The 20962-nt window shown below is 52.4% G+C and overlaps 9 protein-coding genes across 9 annotated transcripts; 5 read left to right on the top strand and 4 right to left on the bottom strand.

Annotated features, from left to right (window-relative positions):
- Window positions 1–142: 142 nt before the first annotated feature.
- On the bottom strand, window positions 143–999 carry LMH87_008361 (uncharacterized protein; the record flags this gene model as incomplete). Its single annotated transcript, XM_056197500.1, has 3 exons — window positions 143–297; window positions 357–437; window positions 522–999. 3 exons carry the CDS (start codon window positions 997–999, stop codon window positions 143–145), a joined length of 714 nt encoding a protein of 237 aa, XP_056057460.1.
- Window positions 1000–3135: 2136 nt separating this feature from the next.
- On the top strand, window positions 3136–4372 carry LMH87_008360 (uncharacterized protein; the record flags this gene model as incomplete). Its single annotated transcript, XM_056197488.1, has 3 exons — window positions 3136–3306; window positions 3403–4017; window positions 4085–4372. 3 exons carry the CDS (start codon window positions 3136–3138, stop codon window positions 4370–4372), a joined length of 1074 nt encoding a protein of 357 aa, XP_056057459.1.
- A 1292-nt stretch (window positions 4373–5664) lies between these two features.
- On the bottom strand, window positions 5665–6729 carry LMH87_008359 (uncharacterized protein; the record flags this gene model as incomplete). The annotated part of the gene is made up of 1 exon (XM_056197477.1): window positions 5665–6729. One exon carries the CDS (start codon window positions 6727–6729, stop codon window positions 5665–5667), a length of 1065 nt encoding a protein of 354 aa, XP_056057458.1.
- A 1546-nt stretch (window positions 6730–8275) lies between these two features.
- Window positions 8276–9561, top strand: LMH87_008358 (uncharacterized protein; the record flags this gene model as incomplete). Its single annotated transcript, XM_056197465.1, has 4 exons — window positions 8276–8392; window positions 8466–8515; window positions 8586–9473; window positions 9525–9561. The coding sequence occupies 4 exons, from the start codon at window positions 8276–8278 to the stop codon at window positions 9559–9561; spliced, it is 1092 nt and encodes a 363-aa protein (XP_056057457.1).
- Window positions 9562–12823: 3262 nt separating this feature from the next.
- LMH87_008357 (uncharacterized protein) lies at window positions 12824–13903 on the top strand (the record flags this gene model as incomplete). The annotated part of the gene is made up of 4 exons (XM_056197453.1): window positions 12824–12915; window positions 12990–13228; window positions 13670–13713; window positions 13772–13903. 4 exons carry the CDS (start codon window positions 12824–12826, stop codon window positions 13901–13903), a joined length of 507 nt encoding a protein of 168 aa, XP_056057456.1.
- A 559-nt stretch (window positions 13904–14462) lies between these two features.
- LMH87_008356 (uncharacterized protein) lies at window positions 14463–15022 on the top strand (the record flags this gene model as incomplete). Its single annotated transcript, XM_056197441.1, has 5 exons — window positions 14463–14480; window positions 14551–14574; window positions 14643–14764; window positions 14852–14925; window positions 14982–15022. 5 exons carry the CDS (start codon window positions 14463–14465, stop codon window positions 15020–15022), a joined length of 279 nt encoding a protein of 92 aa, XP_056057455.1.
- Window positions 15023–15105: 83 nt separating this feature from the next.
- Window positions 15106–16738, top strand: LMH87_008355 (uncharacterized protein; the record flags this gene model as incomplete). The annotated part of the gene is made up of 6 exons (XM_056197430.1): window positions 15106–15117; window positions 15189–15312; window positions 15375–15679; window positions 15729–16057; window positions 16113–16466; window positions 16525–16738. The coding sequence occupies 6 exons, from the start codon at window positions 15106–15108 to the stop codon at window positions 16736–16738; spliced, it is 1338 nt and encodes a 445-aa protein (XP_056057454.1).
- Window positions 16739–18212: 1474 nt separating this feature from the next.
- Window positions 18213–19407, bottom strand: LMH87_008354 (uncharacterized protein; the record flags this gene model as incomplete). Its single annotated transcript, XM_056197418.1, has 2 exons — window positions 18213–18917; window positions 18976–19407. 2 exons carry the CDS (start codon window positions 19405–19407, stop codon window positions 18213–18215), a joined length of 1137 nt encoding a protein of 378 aa, XP_056057453.1.
- Window positions 19408–19522: 115 nt separating this feature from the next.
- On the bottom strand, window positions 19523–20671 carry LMH87_008353 (uncharacterized protein; the record flags this gene model as incomplete). The annotated part of the gene is made up of 3 exons (XM_056197407.1): window positions 19523–19674; window positions 19725–19866; window positions 19931–20671. 3 exons carry the CDS (start codon window positions 20669–20671, stop codon window positions 19523–19525), a joined length of 1035 nt encoding a protein of 344 aa, XP_056057452.1.
- Window positions 20672–20962: the final 291 nt, after the last annotated feature.

Genomic DNA, 20962 nt, shown 5'->3' with positions numbered 1-20962 from the left:
CAGAGATTGAGGAGCTTGCCTAGCAGCTCTCAAGTACAGACAAAGCACACCTAATCCATTGGTTGCCAGAGCCAGCTCTGCAATCTTCCCCTCATCCTAGTTATTTGTCCTACTCTGACTGTAATGGCGCTGCACAAAAATTCTAAATAGCCTTATCCTGCGGGAGCGACACGATGGACAGCTGAATGACCACTTCGGGTCCCGCGTCCAAGGCATATATCGTATCATCTCCAGCTCGTCGTTTGGACGCAAGACAATTCCACTCCCATACCACGGCGGCGTTTGCGGATTGAGTGGCTGCTCCACGCGCAGCCCATGCATCGACGAGTTGGCCAACTTGAAAAAATCGTCTATACTGTAGTCGCACTGCTTCTTGGGAAACTCGGCTGCCATCTCCTTGAAGATGAACTGCATGCTCCTCTGGCCTTGTTGCAGCGCTACACATCGGATGGGTTGGTCAGCAAAAGAGTTGAATGACCAAAGCATCATTAAAAGGTGCCTCTGTAGGGAGAAAATCTCACTCTTGTTCAGTTTACCACAGTGTCTCGTCCTCCACTGGAATCGCTGCGCATACGCATCATCCACATTTGTCCAATTCATTGTGTACAGCGCCTCAAAGTCCCAATCGGGCACTTGTCCCGAAGGAAACACCAGCTCTGGTACACTTTTACACCACCTCCACCTCTGCTGCTCTCGCTTCTCCTTGTCCTCCTGTGGACCCCCCGGCCATGCTCGCCCTGGCGTGTCTCGTATATCCTCCGCAGGACACCTTGTAAGCGTCTCGATCCGAATCAAATGCTCGTGCGCCTCGTGCATCAAGGCGAGTTGCGCCTCAATCTTCCAGCCGAGCTCCTCTACTTCCTTCGCAGTCGGGACCTCCACAGTTGCTGTCATCGTCGCGTCCGCGTCGACCTCCAGGATGTCGTGTGCGGCCGCAAGGCAGAGCCACAACGCCCCCATAAGCACAGAAATGTGCAAGAGGCGTTGCGATAAACCCATAACGGGTAGTTGGTACTTCAGCGACCTAGCCATCCTTTGCTTTGCTTCTTATATAGAGAGGGTGAAGCACATTGTGCATATATGTACGAGGTGAGTGATCAGGCTGCAGCGAGTGCTCTGCGGTCAACCAAGCAGCCAGGCAACCAGGCACGTGCTAGCAATACTATCAGAGGATGAATACTCTTGGGCGGCTTAGTGGCTGTACACCGCGATGGAAGCGCTGTACCAAGAGCATTTACAGCGGGGCCGATTGTGACTACTTAAATAACCAACTAACTAGACTTCACCCTGACATAGGCAAGCTTAGATCTGTCCACAAAAGCTCGTCAAAATTATGCACCCCAGGTTCTTCTCTCCTCCCAAGAGCTTTCCTTGGTAAACGTGCTCTATTTGTTGTGAATAAATTTTAAGCTTCCATGCTTACTCGGGAACAGGTAGGCAGCGAGGCATCGTGATGACAGATATTGCAATGTGGGGAAGTCAACAGAAACAGTGGTAAATTTCGGAAGGCAACAAATTGAAAGAGAAACAATAATTCATGAATCCAATAGTATACATCTGAAGGAGGAAGCACGAGGGCATGTACTATAATATGTGAGGTGCCTTTGAGAAAGGACCAGAACGGGGGAGAAGTGGGCGTGTAAAGCCAAAGAAAAGCTTCGTGCGTGTGTTTGATAATTGAGAGTAGAATAGAATGGATGAAGATGACCTAGAGGTGAGGGTTTATGTTACGTTTTATACGTAGAGCCTGCCCTACCTGAGGAAAGCCTATCCGCAGCGATAGATCGAATCCGAGCCGCAGGTGTGCTCACCATACTACCAGCCGCGCGACTGGCCTAACACAACCCTCTTCCTGAGAAACAGACCTTGTGTAGATTAGTGATAGGCCATTATTATACTGCGTTACAGCACTAGGCCATCCATTATGTTGCATTAAGCTCCTGGGGACCACAGTGTACAACTCATGTTTGGGGGAGTTGGGGGAAAGAGTGGGAGCAGGAAGACAAAGACATAATGTAATAAGGGCTGAATATACTCATGGCCCCCAAAGAAAAAGCTGAGAATGCGACCCCATTCACTGAGTGTTCATGTTTCCAAGTTCGAGACTCAAAACAAACAAACGTTCTAAAATCCGTATGAGCCCGAGTTCCGACGCAGATGATTGCAAGGTTTCGCTTGGGTGCGGTCAGAGTTTGCTAGTGGCAGCTCGACCGGTGCATTCTCCGAGCATGAATTGATTCATCAGCCGTCTTGGCCCTTTTCGTCCGCGGAGTGCTCCTCAGGGCAGGAGCTGTCTCGCCAGTATGGCGCTTTCGGCTCCGCGCTGTGATGCAGTGGAAACCACTTTGACGGAATCACATGGCGCCGGGCGACGAAGACTTCCGATACGCACCATATGCAAAGCGGACTTGCGGAATTGTCGGGTCTTGACGGAAGTTGATTTGAAAACACTCACCGCATGAGATGCTAAGAAGCGGACTTGGAAAACACTGCACAGCTACGCCCGGAACTCCAGAATTAGCTACTGGCGGCAACAATCAACTCCGCGGTCTACGAGGCGGCAAAAATCAACTCTACGGACTACGATAACACCAAATAATGGCGCACAGTCGAGCAGCGGTGCGATGAAGTCATGACCATGGAGGCTTGTCCTTGTGAGGATACTGTAGTCTCTTGTCTTGTATGCCGAGTCGGCAGAGGTATCCGTATTGCATGGTTCTCTCTAGTCAGGACCAATATTAATGTAAAAGGACATGGATGTGAGTGCTTTGGAAAGTCCGACTAGATATGCTGTGTGAATCGGCGTCTGGGAAGCTGCTTGGCGCCGTTGCGAAGGTTGTATATGACCCATGTGTGGACTTGCACCCGGCCGGCGCGGCCGGGACCTGATAGACTACTTTTTCGCCGGCATTAGCGCATTTTATCTCCGGGCCACCTTTAGCATTGGCGCATCAATCTCCGGACCATCTAAGCCTAAAACATTTCTTTTTATAATAAGCTACTGATTCCGTGTTCCTGGTCGAGGCTATTCTCTGAGCATTCACTTTTATCGGATTATATGATCCATTATCCTTCAAACTCGAAACCTGCGAGCATTTCACCAAGCACTGGCTCTTAAGTCGTAAGCTCTACAAAATGTCTGATTATAAGTTTGAGGGTTGGATGGGCTTGGATGCTTCCGCCGCCGAGGGAAAGATGACGTGGCGCGAGTTCGAACCAAAGATCTGGGAGGAGACCGACATTGACATCAAAGTCACGCATTCTAGTATATGCGGCTCTGACTTACACGCTATGAAATCTAGCTGGGTGAGCTGTCCGGATCACGCAGGCTGAGTATTGCCATGCTTGATGCCAGATCACAGTTCGCAACACCGAGCAGAAGCTAACGCCTTTGTGCGACAGGGTCCTGCTCGTTATCCCATCGTGGTTGGACACGAGATTGTCGGCATAGCTGTTCGGGTCGGCTCAAAGGCCGGGGATCACGTCAAGGTTGGCGACATTGTTGGGGTTGGCGCACAGGCTGATTCGTGCCTGAATCGAAACAACAAAGCGTGCCAAGAATGCTCCGATGGTGCCGAAAACTACTGCACTGATAAAGTGTACACATACGGGGGCTCCCCACATCGCAACGGCGGACCGAATTATGGCGGCCACGCCCTCTATCACCGTTGCCCTGCTCATTTTGTCATCAAGATTCCAGCCGATCTAGCACTCGAGAATGCTGCGCCCATGCTTTGTGCCGGCATTACCGTCTTTTCCCCGCTCAAAGAATTTGGTGCTGGTCCTGGAACAAAGGTTGCCGTCATTGGCGTCGGAGGACTGGGACACTTTGCCGTTTTGTTCGCAAAAGCTCTCGGAGTGGACAAAGTGGTTGGACTCTCCCGCCAAGAAAGCAAAAGAAAAGAATGCTTGGCATTGGGATGCGACGACTACATTGCTACAGACGAGACGCCGGAATGGTCTGCAAAATACGCTCGCCAGTTCGATTTGATCATCAGTACAGTGGCGTCTGCCAAGGTGAGCTTTTTTTTTTGTTTAGGTGACTGATGGTATTCCTTTCAACTTGCTGACTTGACTTGCGCAGATTCCCTTTGCGGATTATCTCAATCTGCTCAAACTTGATGGCACCTTGGTACAAGTCGGGATCCCTGAAGAACCCATGCCATTCCATCCAATGACTTTGGGCAGCTTCCGGCGCCGAATTGCTGGCTCCGCCATCGGTAGCCCCGGAGAGATTCGAGAGATGCTGCAACTTGCTGCTGAGAGGAAAATCCAGCCATGGGTTGAGCTTCGGCCCATGAAAGACGCTAATCAAGCCATGATCGACATGGACGCCGGCAAGGCCAGATTCCGCTACGTCCTTGTAAACTGAGATGATTGAGCTCGGCATGTAAGCTATGAGGAGTTTTCTGAGAGCCCCGCGGAACGCATCGTTGGCGCAGGGGATCAAGGGGCCAGTGTCTGGGAGAATGCTACTGTGATATCAGCCTGGTCTTTCCATGTACCTAGGCTACAGCATATTGGGCAGCTCCCTTAATTCCTCTGATCGCGCAGATGACGCCCTAAATCTACATATCTCAGTGCTTTTATTGCGTGAATCGGCCGCAATCTTGTCATGTCCCCCTCTTGCTTGTGTTGACGACTAATGCGAAGTACATTTTGTTGGTGAAGGTGGAGTGCAAATGATGCTTTCAAGCGCTTTAATTTCTTAGGGGCCCTTACAAATACCTCCCACGAGCAGGTCCATTCACCTTTCTCCAGCCGGTAGTGGCCACAGGCTAGTTGCCTGTCGATTTTCAGCCTCCGTTGGCCAGTTCTGGAGGTTCGGTTAGGGTTGCTATTGGCTTCTGTAGAGCCCGAACCTGAAAAGAGTCCGAGTCTGAAACGGAAATAACCAGGCCATAGAGGAGCACATGCCAGCCGTACCGCATCGGCAAGATCATCGCAGATGGAAACAAAACATTTCATAGCTTAGCTGCCATGGCTTTCTGCACTCCTCGAAACGACGCGCGTAGCGAGTGAGGCATTTCGGGACTTTTTTCCTTATTTTCTTTTATTTAAAAGTAGATCCACGAAGGTTCCAGACACCATGGCTCAATCAAGCGATCAGACACATGGCTACATGTCCATACATCGAGAGACCGTGCAGCGTTAACAAATGTACAGTCCCGCCGAACTCGGCGCCTCCACCACAGGACGCGCTGACATGGCGCCAATATCCGAGTATGGCCAGACAGCTGCGGAGAAAAAAAGGCACCGATGTGCTTGGTATAGATCCAAAAACAAACAAATTGCAGGTCGACTGATTTTAAAAGCAACAACTCCCTATGAGGCAGCGCAGGCAGTTCGAAGCTAGCTTGTCCTGTCCACCTCGGGAGGACTAACGTGGCTGGGCCGTGTAAGTGTAGCGGCGCACAGGCAGCAGGGTTCAGAGAACGGTCGGAGGGTGGAACCAGGTCATGGCCTGGGCGGCGATGATAGCAGCGATAAATTGTTGCTTTATTTCCAGGCTTCTTTCTCCTCCTGCCGCAGGCGCGCTATCTATCTTGTCGAACCAAGTGCAACATACCAGACTAATTTGGAAAAAGAAAGAAAAAAAAAGCTCCCACAATGTATTAGTATCTGCTGTCGCATGCAAGCCTTTCGTCATGTGCGCTTCTACCGTTAGGAAACAACCTTCCAATGGGCCTGCAAAAAGCTCCGAACAGACTCGGGCTGCACCTCGGGGCAGAGCCTGTTCACGACCGGCCGCAGCACCGCTTCATCGTCTAGATCCCTGACATAGGCAAGCTTGAGATCTGTCCACAACAGCTCGTCAAAGTCATCCGGCCCCAGGGTCTTCCTCCTTTCCAGCAAGCTGTCCTTGGTAAATGTAGTGATGGAGAACTTTCTCCCCGTCGCAGCCTCAGCCTCTGTCAACAGCTCTCCGACTGTCAAGGTCTCGCCCACCATTGTCATTTCCTCCTCCCACGTAGACAAGCTTAGCGACGCCGCAAAGAACTTGCCAACGTCCCGTAAAGATGTCAACGTGATGCGAGGCCACTGCCCGGCCTCTTTGACCGGCAGCTCTGCAATGGCGTTCTTGATGCCAATAAGTAGGCCGCCCGACCCATCTTTGAGGTCACCTTGCCTCTGGAGACCCTGGCAGGCAGCATCCTCGCCAGGACTATAGCCATGTCCGTTCTGCAGCGCCTTGAGCTCTGATGCTTCGTCGATGGAGGCAGCCGCTGGATTGGGGTATATCCCATGGCCGAGGTAGTTCATGAATGTTCCAACGTTGAACTTGGCACACTCAATCTTGTCTTTGCTGTCCGAACATGCCTTCCAAACTGGATCTCCCGTTTCCTTCAGGAAAGAGATGTTCTCCCATCCAAGGGGTCCGAAGCCCCAGTAGGAGGGGGCGAACCGCCGACATCCGGCTTGGATGGCGGCGTCGAGCAGGTTGATTTGGACCCGCGCCTGCGTTCCATCCACGGCGGAGACGACGGAGACGAGGGTGTGGACATTGTCAAGGGCAGCCGCAACAGAGTCAATGTCGAGATAGTCAACGGTGCGAATCTGGGTTCGCACTCCTCCACCGTCAATGGCACGGAGCCAGAGGGGCCGGTTTGAGCTGCGCGAGAGAATCACGGTGCTCCAAGCTGCGGTCGCTTGAGAAGAGATAATGGCAGATACAATGGCCCGACCGAGGCTCGCAGAGGTGCCCCCCGCAATGGCAAGCACGGGCATGATGGTGAGGAGAGGGTATGAAATCTGGGAGCTCGAGAAGGACTGAGACTGCACACAGTTGATGCTGTTGTCAGAAGGACATGGGCAAAGTTAATTAAATGAGCATGATATATAGTTGGTTGCACTGGGGCGCCATGGCCGTAATTTCCTTTTGTTTTCTTTTTCCGACGCCAACCCGCACCAGTCCGCTCCTGCATGACGCTTCTGGTAGAGAAGGGCAAATCTCCTGCCAACCCATACTTGTCTACAGCATATCAGGCCATTGCTATCTTACCGCCGACCCATTTTCAGGTGGAGCACTGACGCCAGCCATACATGGAAGTGGCGAAGCAACGGAAAGTCCGCAAACTTGGACCGCCGCGGCGGAAACTCCAACTTAGTGATCGAAAGGTTGACCTTTGCCCAGATACACCAATCTGCCAGGCCATGAAAATCTTGTTTTATATTGCTTTTGTACCTCGCGGTATACTGTGGTTCTCTAGTCATCTTCATCTTTTACAACAGCACGCCATTAATCATCACCCGACAGCGAGCCGCGACTGAGATGGCGTCCACGCTGCCGTCTATACCGCGCTATGTTTTCGGCGTCGTCGAGCCCGCCATACTGATTCTGGCCTTTGCCATCACCTCACTGTCACCGGCCTATTACGTCGTCAGCCAGTCCCGTCTGCCCGCGTCGCACAATCTCCTCCCGTCCGAGACAATACTGCTCTATCAGCTGAGCAACCTGTTTCTGCTTGTGGCCGTCATCGAGCTCTACGTCTTCTACTCGACCACTGACGCCAAAGTAGTCAGAGCACTGTTGACAGCATTATGGTGGGGGGATCTGGGCCACCTTGGGGTTACCATGTGGTGCATGGGCCTTGGTAAAGTCGTCGATGTTGCATCTTGGGGTGTGGCCAATTGGGGGAATATTGCCATTCCTCTATTCTTGTGTACTATGAGAACAATGTACCTGTTTGGTGATGTCCTTGGGACGGACATGGGGGTGGTGGCGGGAAGGAAAGAGTGCTGATGAGAAACCGGATACAGGATAGTGTCATCTGCTGCTGGTCTTTCGCCTGGAATGCTTACTTACTTAGTGGCCGTCATCTTGCACCTCTGTAGTGCTACAGTGGGCACAAAGGCTTTTGGCACTGATTTGTTGCGTGACTAGCTGCTTGGCCCTGCCGCAGCGCTGTTCCGATGGCCCGTGTTGTGCTCCTTTCTACATCAGCCGCTAGCGCACCTGTATTTTAGAGTGAATAAGAAGAGTCAGAGTTGAGAATATACAAGCTATGTACTGGAGAGTTCAATTAAGTAACTGGGACATCTGGTGTACCCTTGATTCTAACATCATCCCTGAATGTGGGTTGTGTGATTGCCCTATGCTATATGAGGGCCGTGTTCACCCCCGAGCGGCACAGCCCCTGTGCGACTGGTATGTCTAGCTACCTTATTACTCTACATATGTTGCCTGATACCCTCCATCCGATCAAACTGGACGAGACACGACGCCCCTTCTGATCAACTTAAGGTCCTGCAACCTCATCGTCGCGTTGTCACCATGGCCAGCGCGAACTCGGCGAGCGCGCGCAAGCAGTCGTCGTCACCCGTACCGTTATCATATGTGGGCACTGAAGACGAGGCCAAAGTGGGCTCTGTCAACGCTGACACCGAGTTGGTAAGAAGCAACGAAAATTCCTGCAGCTCGCCCCAATCTGGAGAAAGGACTAATGGTCTCTTCCGGACCACAGGCGGACACTTCTACCACTTCTGGTGGCTCCGCATTAGGCGACGACGCAAGGTTCGATCTCCAGTTCATTTTTGTTTCGATCTGGACTCATAGAGCTAACTTTGACTCCCCGACCTCAAAGCATCGCTTCCTCAACGGTGACCGTGGAAGAAAGCGTGTACAGCTACACAACCCTTTACGGCCGCACGTACCAAGTCTCCCCAGCCACAGAGTACTGGGGTCCCAATGATGAAACGCAAAGCGATGGTCTAGACCTTGCTCACGAGTTCATCACAATGCTACTAGGCGACCGCCTGTTCGAAGCGCCTATCGTCGAGCCTCCGCAAGCGATTCTAGACGTGGGCACGGGCACAGGCCTTTGGGCTATCAATGTAGCCGACAGGTTCCCGGAAACCCACATCATTGGCACCGACATCAGTGCTATTCAGCCATGCTGGGTGCCGCCGAACTGCTTTTTCCAGATTGATGATGTGCAGCTGGACTGGACGTTTGGCCCTTCACGGTTTGATCTTGTGCACATTCGTTCTCTGGGAGGTAGCGTTGCGGATTGGCGTCGTCTTTACCAACAGGCCTATAGGTCTCTCCAGCCCGGCGGCTGGATCGAGCATTTCGAGTTTACTACTCGCCTCTACAGCCGCGTGCCTCATATACGAGATGATCCCGACCACATTTTCCATAGGTGGGCTGATACGTTCAACGAAGCCGGCGAGCGCATGGGTAAAACATTGCGCATCGGCGTCAAGGGTGTCATGCGTTCCATGCTGCGCCGAGTTGGCTACGTGAGCATTATCGAAAAGACGCGCCGAGTACCAGTCGGGGGCTGGGGCAGCGATGCAAGGGATCGAGACATTGGCATCTACAATCTTGCATTCATGGTAGTCAGCCTGGAGGGCTTTGCTTTGTTCATGCTTCATAGCATTATGGGATGGGATTATGAGCGTGTACAGGTGTTTGTGGCCGAGATGCGAGGCGCAATAATGGATACCAATCTGCAACCCTACTACTACGTGTAAGTGTATGCCTTGGACATTTTGGACACATCTAACGTTGTTTTTGACAGGAGGAACGTATACGCCAGGAAGCCGACCGCGCCGTAGCGGCTTGTGATAATGAAATATCTGCCGCTTGTCTAAGCGGTGATCGTGGGGTAGTGTAATTCGAAAGCAGCGGAGCCGGGACACATGTTACCCCAAGCGAATCATGAGGTTCTTATTTCTCATTTTACTTCTTTAATCAATTGAATCCTTCTTTTTCTCACGTCGCCACCCATTTGTTGCAACAGACCGTAGGCACAACCTATCTGCACAGCCTTACCTCGTCTCTCATTATGGATTCAGTATCATTACGGGCCTGTTAGATAGCGGTCTCTGCCTGAAGAGAATTACTGACTGGAAGTTTGAAACTATAGAAGCCGTCTCGACACATATAAGGCTGGCAGGGCCCCACGTTCATGAGCGAAAAAGGCTGATATATTATGCCCTCTTCTGCCTAAGGCCCAGCTGTCTTAGAGCATAGCCTCTCTATCATACCTGAATTGCATACGGCGTACACAAGACACCCACTAGCCACAAGGATATGGCTGGAAGAAAGATTTTTTAGCCCGCATATGGATCCTCCTTATTTTGCCACATCTTTATTTACCCCTTGTTGTAGGAGGCATCGTTGTTGAGCCGACGCTGTACGCTATTAAACTAGATAGCTGCCCTGGTTGTTAAAGCCTACAACATCATCTTCCACGGAGAGCTAAAAGTGTAGGCTGACAATGAACGTTGATGCAAGTAGAACACCGAATTCTGAGAGACTGTGTCCTGAACTTCGATGGATTTTACGAGTCTCAGCTGCCACACCATGGTCTAGACATGGCCGGTCTGGTAATTAACTTGCTCATTTAGGCGGTCCGCATGCCAATCTCCACCTGGGGGAGCACGAGTAGCCAACCCAATGATACGGCTGATTTGCAACGTGGCTCTTAATACACGGCCAGAACCCGAGCCCCTCCCTCTGGTGCCAACGTGCTGAGGCTAGACGGAATTGCCGTGACAAAATACCACCAGGGTACACTATCGATCTGAAAGAGAGCTGCAGCCTCTAAACACTAGCCGCGATAATATATAATATCGTGTTAATTAGTAATGGATGCCTGGGCCGTAGTCAAAGCCGAAACCTGCATTGCGGAGTAATCATGGTCCCCGCAACGGATGAGTCAACGCTGCCAGGTGTACTGGACCGTTCGAGACCGTTCTGGCCATTCTCGTCGTTCAATTAGCTTCCCACGTGTCTATCTTGATCCAAGGAACGCAGCTGGAATATTGGTGATTTTGTCGGGCTTTGTTCTCCACCCAGAAGTCCGACAAGACTGTTGCATGGCAGAACCGGTAAGGTAGCTGGGGATGGACGGTGACGTGGTCCAACCAATAACTCCTACCCTGTAAGCCACCAGCCTTCCCAACCCTCCACCCACTGAGCTTGTTTCCCCGAGGCAAACTCCGCTCTCTAACACTCGGCCGGCAAATTCTCCTTAGATTAGCCCAATATCATACAAGCCTAGCGCTGGGCTGTTCGAGACCTGCCGAAACCTCGTGCAAGCTCTTAGGTGGGGAAGCTGAATCTTTGCACCTCGTTTGGAACGGTAATCGTTAGCGTAACTTTGACTGGCGAGACGGATGCCCGCGGGCGGAGATCGGCAAGTGGATCTCGCGTCAAGCAGAGCCCTATCAAATTGCAAACTTCACCAACCAAGAATCTGTGCCTGTCCATTAAAGTGGTCAGCTGGCTCGGGTTCGGGGCTCGCACAGCCATGACGTTCGGGCTCCTGCCTCTTTTCGGCCTACTTGAAGTCAAAGTCCGCCAGCCAGACTCCGCAGTAGAAGAATGTGGCACACTGACATTTAGCCGTGAATGGAGAGATGCTGTTACTTTTTACGCGAGGTCCACCTGTCAATTTCCGCCCGCGGGCGGCCAGCAAACCCTGGCCCTTTTCAGGTCCGGCTCGATACTCCCCAGGAACAACGTCATCGGTGTGGACTGACTATCGCACTCGGAAACAGTCATGGCTGGACTGATTAGCTTTGGCAATGCGTAATCGAAGGAGCGTGCAAGTCTTGCTCGTATGCCACCACTACCTGCGAAGTGAACCAGGCGCCGTGGAGTTGGTTACGGTCTGATGCTGATAAACACACAAAATGCATAGACGTATAAGCTCCTTTGCAATCGTTCTTATTTCCAGCTTTTCCAGCTTTTCCAGCTTTTCAGCTCCAACAAGTCGCGTTTTACCCGGGAAATGCGACCTAGCATATGACGAATCAATCGGCTTGCTGGATTTTCGAAGGTCTCCCTGTAGCCACGATGGACGAGAGTCGGGCAAATGGTGAGGGGACAAACGGCCGTTGAGCTTAGTATTTATTTTTCTATTGGTCGCACGGGTTTGACTTATCAATTCTCTGTCCATTATGGACGAAGCATGGCAGCTTTATTGTCTAGTCCGCTCATTTCAGACGGCTGTCTGACACTCTTGGAGATCGGCCGATCTTGATCGCCGCTGTATGGAAAGATTTCTACGCCGATAGTTGACATGGTAATTGAAAAAATCAGCAATTACGAGTTGAATACAATGTCCGCAAGCCTACGGATCAAAAGAGCTCCAAACCAAAGCAAGCTTCACTGACTGTTCCTTGAATACCCTCTCAGCATTGTAGCTTTCATTCAGCCAACAAGACTTGCATGTTTAATGTCCCCTTTGGCTCAATAGGCAGCACAGTGCTTGTCTTACGCTACTGCCGTCTCGCTCGAAGCAAAGCCAATACCGCTACCAAACCTTTGCTCCCTGGAGAAGGACCCAACCTGGGGTAAGTGGGGACTTGTGCATTAAGGTACTTGGTTAGTCCCTCCAGACCGTTGCAAAGGTAGGACAGTGCGAGCCTCGCCTGGTATATGGGCTGTAGGAAATCTATTTAGTATTTACTTAGGGCACGTTAGCAGTGCCGCGCTTAGTCATGTGAAGCCAAAGATCAAATAAATTTTGCATAGTTCATGAAGCTTGGACATAGCTTCTGACAGTTGCATGAGACACGCCTCACCAAGCGTTTGCTGGCTCAAGTCGTCTGCCCAATGGATTTGCACAAGTCCCTCCAGGAGTCCGACCCGAGTATAAACAGTGTCACTGATCAAATTGCCGATCCTTTGTATGTTTGCTGTGGGAATAGCTTCGCTGTACATGCTGATCCACAGGCGATACCGTTTGTTCGGTCTCACGACTGGGAACTGCAGCAGCGAGGGAGTATCGGCAGTCATGACGTTTCTCAGCTGCAACAGTGGCCTCAGTTGAATCTGCACTCGCAAAATGCCACGACTGCCGCCACAATGTTATTCTCTATGCAAGGGCTACAGGCACATGCGGTAAGCAACGCTAGCCGCGATGATGATACAACCATCTTTCCCTCGACCAAGCACAGGTAAAGAACCATAGCATTCTTTTCCTAAAAGCGCTTCTATGTCATTCTCTGTTTTGTACTGATGACATACCCAGGGAACCATGCGCATTAAACTCATCCGAGCAGTTTAATTTATTTGCTGCCCAGCCTATCCGTTACACGTTTAGCGTCAGTGACAACAGCTGTTGTCAAGATCCATTCACAGAGGGAAACCGAAGCTTGATTGCTAGTACTGACTGCTCAGCCGGTGGCCCGGAGAGACGGCTATCTTTCAGCAATAGCTCGGAAAGCTGCTCTACTCTAGCACCCCCCGACGTAGCCGACTGGGAGACATGTACGTCGTTGAAGCCAAATTCTTTTACGGCTATGCAGGCTTCCCCACCTCCATCACCTAGAGAAGAAAGCTCCCAGGAGTGCGGCAATCAGGTGGCGGTTCCTTATTTCCGAAAACTGCTGCCATCGCCGAGTGGAAGTACTTCTTCCCTGGCGGAAGCGAGGGGTCGCTCTGTGCAGCAATATAACACATCCGCACCACGAGCAGCTTCTTCCCATGCAGTTCCTGCAGCAAATTCTCCCACAAAAGGGCGTAAGCTGTCGAGTCATGAGCAAAATAGGCTTTCGAAAAAGACCGCACATTACATGGAAGGACATAGCCGACGCCGTGGCAGCATTCAAACGAAGGAGGTTGAGCAAAGATATCGAAATGGACTTAAGGAGAGATTTGCAGAGCTTCGCGCGGCTGTACCATCTTTGAGGGAAAATTCAGAGAGAACAGGTTCCTCTCAGGAACGTGCAGTGCAAGAGCCATCGGTCCCCAAGGTAAGCATCCGCATTCTCCCTTCTACTGCTACTTCAACTAGGTACTCACGCTTGATAGGGGTTGGTACTCAGTGAGGCAACTAGTTACATCCACAGACTAGAAAATGCCAATGAGCTGCTGCAGTCGAGAAACTACTTTCTCATGCAAAGAATTAGCGAGATGCAAAAACTGGAACCTTCAACAGAGTGAGAACAGATGGCAACAGTCGTGCATCACTGCGGAGGCAGGCCGCAGAGTAGAGCTTAGGCCGCCAGTAGCTGCACCTTAGCCAAACACTAAGATCCACAAGCAGAGCAAAGACCTTATCCTGGCTTGGCCCATCATATAGCAGCGGCTTTTTCTAAGTGACAAAGGTTCACATTGTTAAGGGCTAGTAGAACAATCTACAATTCATCCAAAACAAGATACCCTCCTAGTGTGTGGGCGCACAATCTCATCTTCGCCTGTAGGCACCCGAGTGGTACCAGTTGTCTGCCCGTCCATCGGGTTAGACAGAGGCGTTGTGCTTGCTGACACGCGTAGACTGTAGTACACTGACTAGCAAACCTAAATCGCACAGCCACGACCCCGCCTAGCCTTGCCTGGGTCCGCTTGTAGGGCCAGCTAGCACAACCGTTTACAAATCCTCGTCAAGCTCGTCCAACCCAGTCGCGAGAGCATCCCGCGCTTTTGTCATTGTTTGTAAAGTAACGAGCTACCTGCGGCCGTCGAATACCTCAAATTGAGAAAGCCTTCCGCCCATGGCACCATGGCTGACAGGCCAGCTGTGAGGCCTCTTCACTCGCGGCTGCTGCCGCTGCTGGAGCAGAATTTTGACCCGCTGACTGGCCATATAGTGCGACCAGTGCCGGCGGCGAAAGGTAACGCGATGACGACTCAATCAATACATACGGCCTCATATGGTCACTAACACGGGCCATTGACAAAGATACGATGTAGCAGAGACTGGCCTTGTACGGCATGCCAAGTCGCCAATCAGTTCTGCACCACTACTGGACAAGGGCTGGAGCTGAGCGACTCGATGCCAAGGGGCCATGCCTCTTCCCAGTTGTAAGGTCCTGCACCTGAGTACACGGCATCATGTCATTAACGTGAGCGGCCCGTGGTTGATTGCTGACGCGTATTCCGTCATCATAGTGAGCACAAGATAGATACCATTGCAGGTCATGTCGACAGTGTTGCCGGCTTTATCGGAGGGCTTCTGTCTGCAGGTAGGCTCGGCAGTGACTCGCACACTTCACAGGCCTTCAATGCCGATGCGCTACAGCCCGAAACTTTGGTTGGGGTAGTGACTTGTGCCGAGGTTGATGTGTACGAGAGCCGTGGTCTTGCTAGACAGGCCATGCTCTCCCTACAATTCATCAGGCAACTCCCCCAGAACAGTCAATCGCATGGCCGCGGTGGTTCGTTCGAAGCCGCATTGACCAAGATAGAGCAGCTTATTAACGGCAGAACGCAATATTTCATCGATCAGCGCAGTTCTCCTAATGCGAAGCGACCTGAGTTTGATACGGCTACTAAGATTCCGTCCGACCGCCTCATGAACCTAGCTTTGCCACCTCGAGAGGCTGCTCTACAGACACTTGCTGATGTTCTTGGTAACGCCTCGTCCTATTGAACATGATATGCTTATGGTAAATGCAAGCTGAAACGGTGTTAGACTCGACCGTCCCGACGCTCTTCACCATGATCTGTTCGCTTGCAGGCGTGGATGATGCGGCAACGCTATGCTTCAGCCTCTATTCTCGACCGGACGTGGTATCCAAGTTCGCTTTCATCACTATACACGTCCTCTTCTACTTTGTCTTTACAGAGGCACACTCCAACTCGTGCAAAAGGGGAGAGGGGGGCGAGGAGTACGTGCCGTACATCGACACCTGCCAGCTCAATATCGAGGCTGGAATAGCCACCCTGCCGTTCTTTGTGCCTGCGACAACGGAGAACATGCAGTCGCTGCTGCTTGGCGTTAGGCCGACCCGCATCTTCGCAGATTGCATAGACTGACGTGTGCTAGGCTCTATATGGAATCACTGCATCGAAGCCGCGACTTGCACAGTACCTGGCGACCAAAGCGGCTCAGGTGTGTCATCCATGGGCGTACCATCCGCCTAGCGTGGTCGCGCCAACACAGACATCCGCCATCCACCAGCTTCTCTACTGGAGCATCTATACAGTAGAAAAGTGTTTATGCCTGAAGCTCGGTCCCGCCTCTGGCATGCACGAGTACAACATAACGCTGGAACCGCATTTCCAATTTGACGGCTTTGGGGCCCCTGCACCATTGGCACTCTCCGCATCATGGATCCATCTTGCCATGCTAGAGGGACGTATTTACACAAAACTGTTTGTCACCCCTTGTTTTGCTCCACGTTGGAGACTTTTATTAAGCGACGAGCAGGTTCAGTCCGGAAGCATGCAGGTGCCCGTCGCCGGAGATGTCGCGACGCGCTGAATCTTTGGCCTCCCTCTGCCAAGACCTCCGGCTGGGATGGATGGCGGGACGTGGCGACAGCTACAGCGACATCAGGAACGCGGAGACTTCGCACCAAGTGCACAACTTTGTAAAGGGCGATGAAATGCACCTTTTCATCGCACTCACGCTCGTCAGTCAATTTAGTGCCTCTTCTGCCGATTTTGGCGGGCAGTTCTCGCATACAAGCCTCGAAGAAGCGCGGAGAGCGCTCAGCATTCATGTTGAGTGCAGCCCGCTGATGCACCTAGGCCGCTATAGCGCTACAGCATATGTAAATTGGTGAGTTGCGCCATACTGGGCTGTTTCGCACGACGGTGGACTCCGTTAATGTATGTAGGAACTTGCTTCTCTTACCGTTCGCGCCGTTTTTTGTGCTGGCTTGCCATGCGTGCGCGTCAAAGTCGTCCTATGACCTCCAGGATCTCTACGCCTTCATTGAGTCCCTCCAAACGGCCGACATCTCTTCGGATGACTTGACGTTCTTCATTGAACTATGCTGGTCCTTTTACAACGCGGCGTTGGCATCCATTGCCGAGTCAGAGTCCTCGTAGTTGCGCAAGGATGTAGGGCCCGTCGACCGCCGGTGATGCCGGGTTTCTAAATACAGAATTACAAGAAGCGCCTCTGGCATTTTCGGACGTGACACAGAACTGGGCCATTGAGAGGGACTACGGCGGGTATGCTTGGCTGCCACGGTCCATTGACCGCGTCAACTAGACATGTGCACCGGGCGCATCACTCGTATAGCGTTGCGCTGGCGGGGGCAAAGCGAGTTCTGGCTGCGATGTGTCTTAGCTGTTCCTCGGGCAGTCCTTCCCTTGTGCTATAAACTGAAGGCCAAGTAGCGGCACACCGGTCCCTTCGCCTTCTACGCGGGGTGATTGTAGTAATCTTACACCCTGCTACTGCCAAGTTGTTCTTGTTCCTTCATTTGGGTGCTCATTAGACGTATCGGTAAGATATCAACGGAGGGCAGCACCGGCAGCGAAAATGTGGCTTGCTTTGTCTGGCTAGGAGACTAGCTAGGCCGTGTAAGTTCGCGCAGGCAGCAGCGGGAACACGATGTGCCGTTTACGAAAAAAAAAAAAAAAAGCAGGCGGAATCGGCTTCTAGCACACCGAGGTGATTGAGAACATCGCGATAATCAGCCACCACGGGTGATACACAAAAGTCGATCAACATCCCGCCGACAGGGCCCCGGTCGAGTCACCGGGACGTTGATCGGCCGGGGTGCTGCCTGGCCGGACACGAGAAAGCAAAAGCGGGGCATCGCTGGAAGTCGAAATAGTGCGGGACGGGCTGGTGCCGGGTGACTGGATGGATGACTGTTACAAGTGCCGCAGGCTGCAGCTTAATGCAGCAGTGCCTTGTATCCGGGCAAGACTGGTTCAGCTGAGCGTGCATGCTCGGTATTTGAAGTGGAAATGGTTGTGGGGGTGGTTGTATCCCTGCTTGGCAGAGTACGTGTTCCTTTGTAGTTGTTAAAGCACAAGACTGCCTTTGATACCGTGGCCAAGAGTACTCTTTTGAGCATGGTCTATGAGAGAGCTTGGCACTTGGAATTTGCCAAGACAGCGTCAAGTACGTGCCCATGGATGCAGATGTCGTGCTAGCGTGGCTGTGCGATATTGTATATGCAGCGCGGACCAGGCATGTTCTGCGAGCGCTATTTGGTAGAATGTATAGATAATAACAGACAAATACACAGAGTTGATGATTCGTGTCGGTTTCAGCTACTACAACATGGTGAAGAAGGGTTTGCTGAGTTCCGGGTCCCGAGTCTGTATGATTTTGTTCGTGTTTCGGCATTTACATTGGCTTGGTGAAACTCCTGTACGAGGCACTCATACTAGGTCCGTTGAGCCAGTTTGAAGACACGGCGGAGGATATAATGTGAAAAAGGGAGAAAAGCTTTTACATCAATCTCAACCCCCCCAGTGAATTGCGGTTCTATTTTGCCCTTGCCCATGTCCTCGCACCAGTCGTGTTCCCCAGATGCAATCGCTTGGCCAGCCCCTCGACAAACTACGGCTGAGAAGCCTCGGACGTCCTGCCCTTGTCATCACTCCAGAGGCTCTGCTCCAGCAGGTCCTCCAGGTTCCGCAGCTGCACGCCCTGGAACGCGCCCCATCCCGCCGGCTGCGTCGACTGGACGCCCAGCACCGGCCGCGGGCCCGACGACGACAGTGGGCGCACCAGGTCCATGTGAAGCGCCACGCGGTTCGCATCGTACGGGTTCTCCACCGTGACACCCGACGCGGGCACCAGCTCCACGGGCGTGCCCTTGGCCAGCCGTCCCGGCCACCACGCGTGCGCCGACAGCGCGGGGCTGAACTCGACGACGTACTTATCGCCGTGAACCTCGGCGATGCGCGCCGGGAGGCACAGCTGCGACTCCTCCATCTTGTGGTGGTGCAGCCGAAAGTCGGGGTACATGACGGGCGCTTCGACGGAGTCGCCGGCGTGCAGGCAGCGGTATGGGCGGACGTCGTATCTGGTGATGCCGCGCTTCCAAGGGCACCAATGACGTCGCGTGCCTCTTCCGAGTCGCTCAAGCTGCGCGTCGGAAAAGAGTGCAACGAAATCGCTGCTGTCGCTTCCAGCATTCCGCTCGTCGCTCGTGGCAGGCGATGTGGTGTGTGAGGATGTCTTGTCCCAATCGACAAACTCGATCTCGTCACCGTCAACGTCTGTAACCCTCGAGTCATACCAAAGGCCTTCATGCTCGATCTGCGTCTCGCGTTAGTTTTGTCTTGAATAGAATGCCATGCTAAAAGGGGGAAATTACCTGAATTCGCTCACCAACGTTCGGCGCTACAGAGAACGTCTTTGAAGGTCCTAGAATTGCATATCCATGGCGTGGTAGTGTCGAATCTTTGGCGTGTACTTGATCGCGTAGTACATCGTCGAAAGAGCCTGCGATAGGATGTGTCGAAAAAAGGCTGGCATTTCTGCCACTGCCTGCCGTAATGTTATATTCTCCACCGTAACGGGCATGAAACTCTGTGATGGTACTATCAGAGCCCCAGGCATGCTTTCCTGCGTCCAAATCGTACCGAATAGATATCGAAGCACCGACAGAAATGCCCCCAATGGGTCGGACGTGCCGCAATAGGCTTTTTCGCTCTATCTGCCCGGTCTGTAGGTAGCGCACATGAACGTAAACATCTCGCGCGGTGTCATTAAAGCAAGAGAGTAGCTTTCCACCACTTGTCTCCATGATTTCGCGTTCGCTTGTGACACCGAGCTCCTCGGGCGTCGGCACGGCCACGATCTGCGCGGCGATCCAGCCGACGTGATCCGCAGGAGACTCGATGGATGCGGGCAGCGACAGATCACTGGCTGCTCTCTCGCATTCGACCAAGATTCCATAGCCCGAGTTTTCGAGCGCCAGTCGTCTCAGAGTCTCTGATAGTGACGAGTTGGAGAGGAGAGTAAAATAATCCTGCGGCTTGACGTAGCCCCTGTGAAGCGGGTCGAGGGCCGTCTGAAGAGCGGGCAGCCAAAGCGGCCGAACGGTGGACAGCCGTCGTGCACCGCGCAAGTCGATGGAATAGCGACGGCCGAGCTCGCGCAGGGCATCGATGTTGCCCGTTTCGAAAACGCCAGTTGGAATATTGTTCAGCGTGAAAGATGTTTCTACCTCGTGCACGAAACGGGCCCACGACACGTAGAGCGTCTACAGATAGCACTTGAGTAAGCGCATGGAAAATGAAAAGAAGAAAAAAAAAACCATTTCTCACTTCATAGCGAAGGCTGGAAGGGCCAAGCTCCTTTTTCTGGAATCTGTCTCTCCAAAACGTCATCCCCTCTGGATTTTGTTGTTGGTAGTGCTCGGTGGCGGAAGCGTCCGGGCGTATCACACTTTCATGGAGTTGCTGCCGCAGATTCTTGCACTCATTCATGAGGTTTCCGAGTATCAGGTCAATGCTGGCAAAATTGGTCGTAAAATCCAGCCCATTCAAGTCTGCATAGTTTGATCCCCGGCCCACAAGCGTTGAATCTCTGGCCAGCTCCGTCCCGGGAGAAGACTGCGACTGGTTCGCTCGGAGATCCTGCAAAATCACAATCGACACTGCGCTGTAAACCTTTTGCAGGTGCTCGGCCTTGTGCTGAATCTCGGCCAACAGGCTGGGGATCCGGTTCAGGATCCAGATGCGGCGAATCATTTTTCTGCCAAAGGCCTCTATAGTGTCATGGGCGGGTGGCGCCCTTGCAGAGTCGACCTCTAGTGCCTTGGCGCATTTTGTGCACGACTTTGCAATACTCTCGAGAATGTCCAAGATGGCGACAAATTCTGCGACGTGTGCTGCGAGGATGGTTTCATTCGCAGGGTTTTCAAACACCGTCACCAGAAGCTGGAGATTTGCCGTTAGAAGCTGAAGGTCCTCGGCGGCTTGGTTCAGCGCCTCAAGTCGGGACTTGATCTCGCAGCCGAGCTTGATGAGGACAAGAAGCGTGGAGTGAATGTCCCCGATCAGCATGGTGGCGGTGACGCATGAGATGTGCGCTGGACAGTCACGCAAACAGGACTTGGAACAAAACACGAGTATCTCAGATTCGAGTGTAAGTTTTGTCTCAATTGCACAAAAGATGCTGGGGAAAGGTGTCACAGAGGCGCTGTGCGGCGTGGGCGGCACGGGAACTCCCTTCCCCGCATCGGATTAGCTTGGTACTAACTAGTTAGTTACTGGTAGATGGTTGACGCTATAAATAGGCACCGTCTGCACAGAAGCATCCTATGCATGTCTTGAAGCGTGGAGGCTTGAAAATCT

The sequence above is a fragment of the Akanthomyces muscarius genome (genome assembly GCF_028009165.1).
Source record: "Akanthomyces muscarius strain Ve6 chromosome Unknown contig_16, whole genome shotgun sequence".
Taxonomy (NCBI): Eukaryota; Fungi; Ascomycota; class Sordariomycetes; order Hypocreales; family Cordycipitaceae; genus Akanthomyces; species Akanthomyces muscarius.
Note: the sequence above shows the minus strand (reverse complement) of the source record. Positions and strands in the feature narration are given on the sequence as shown.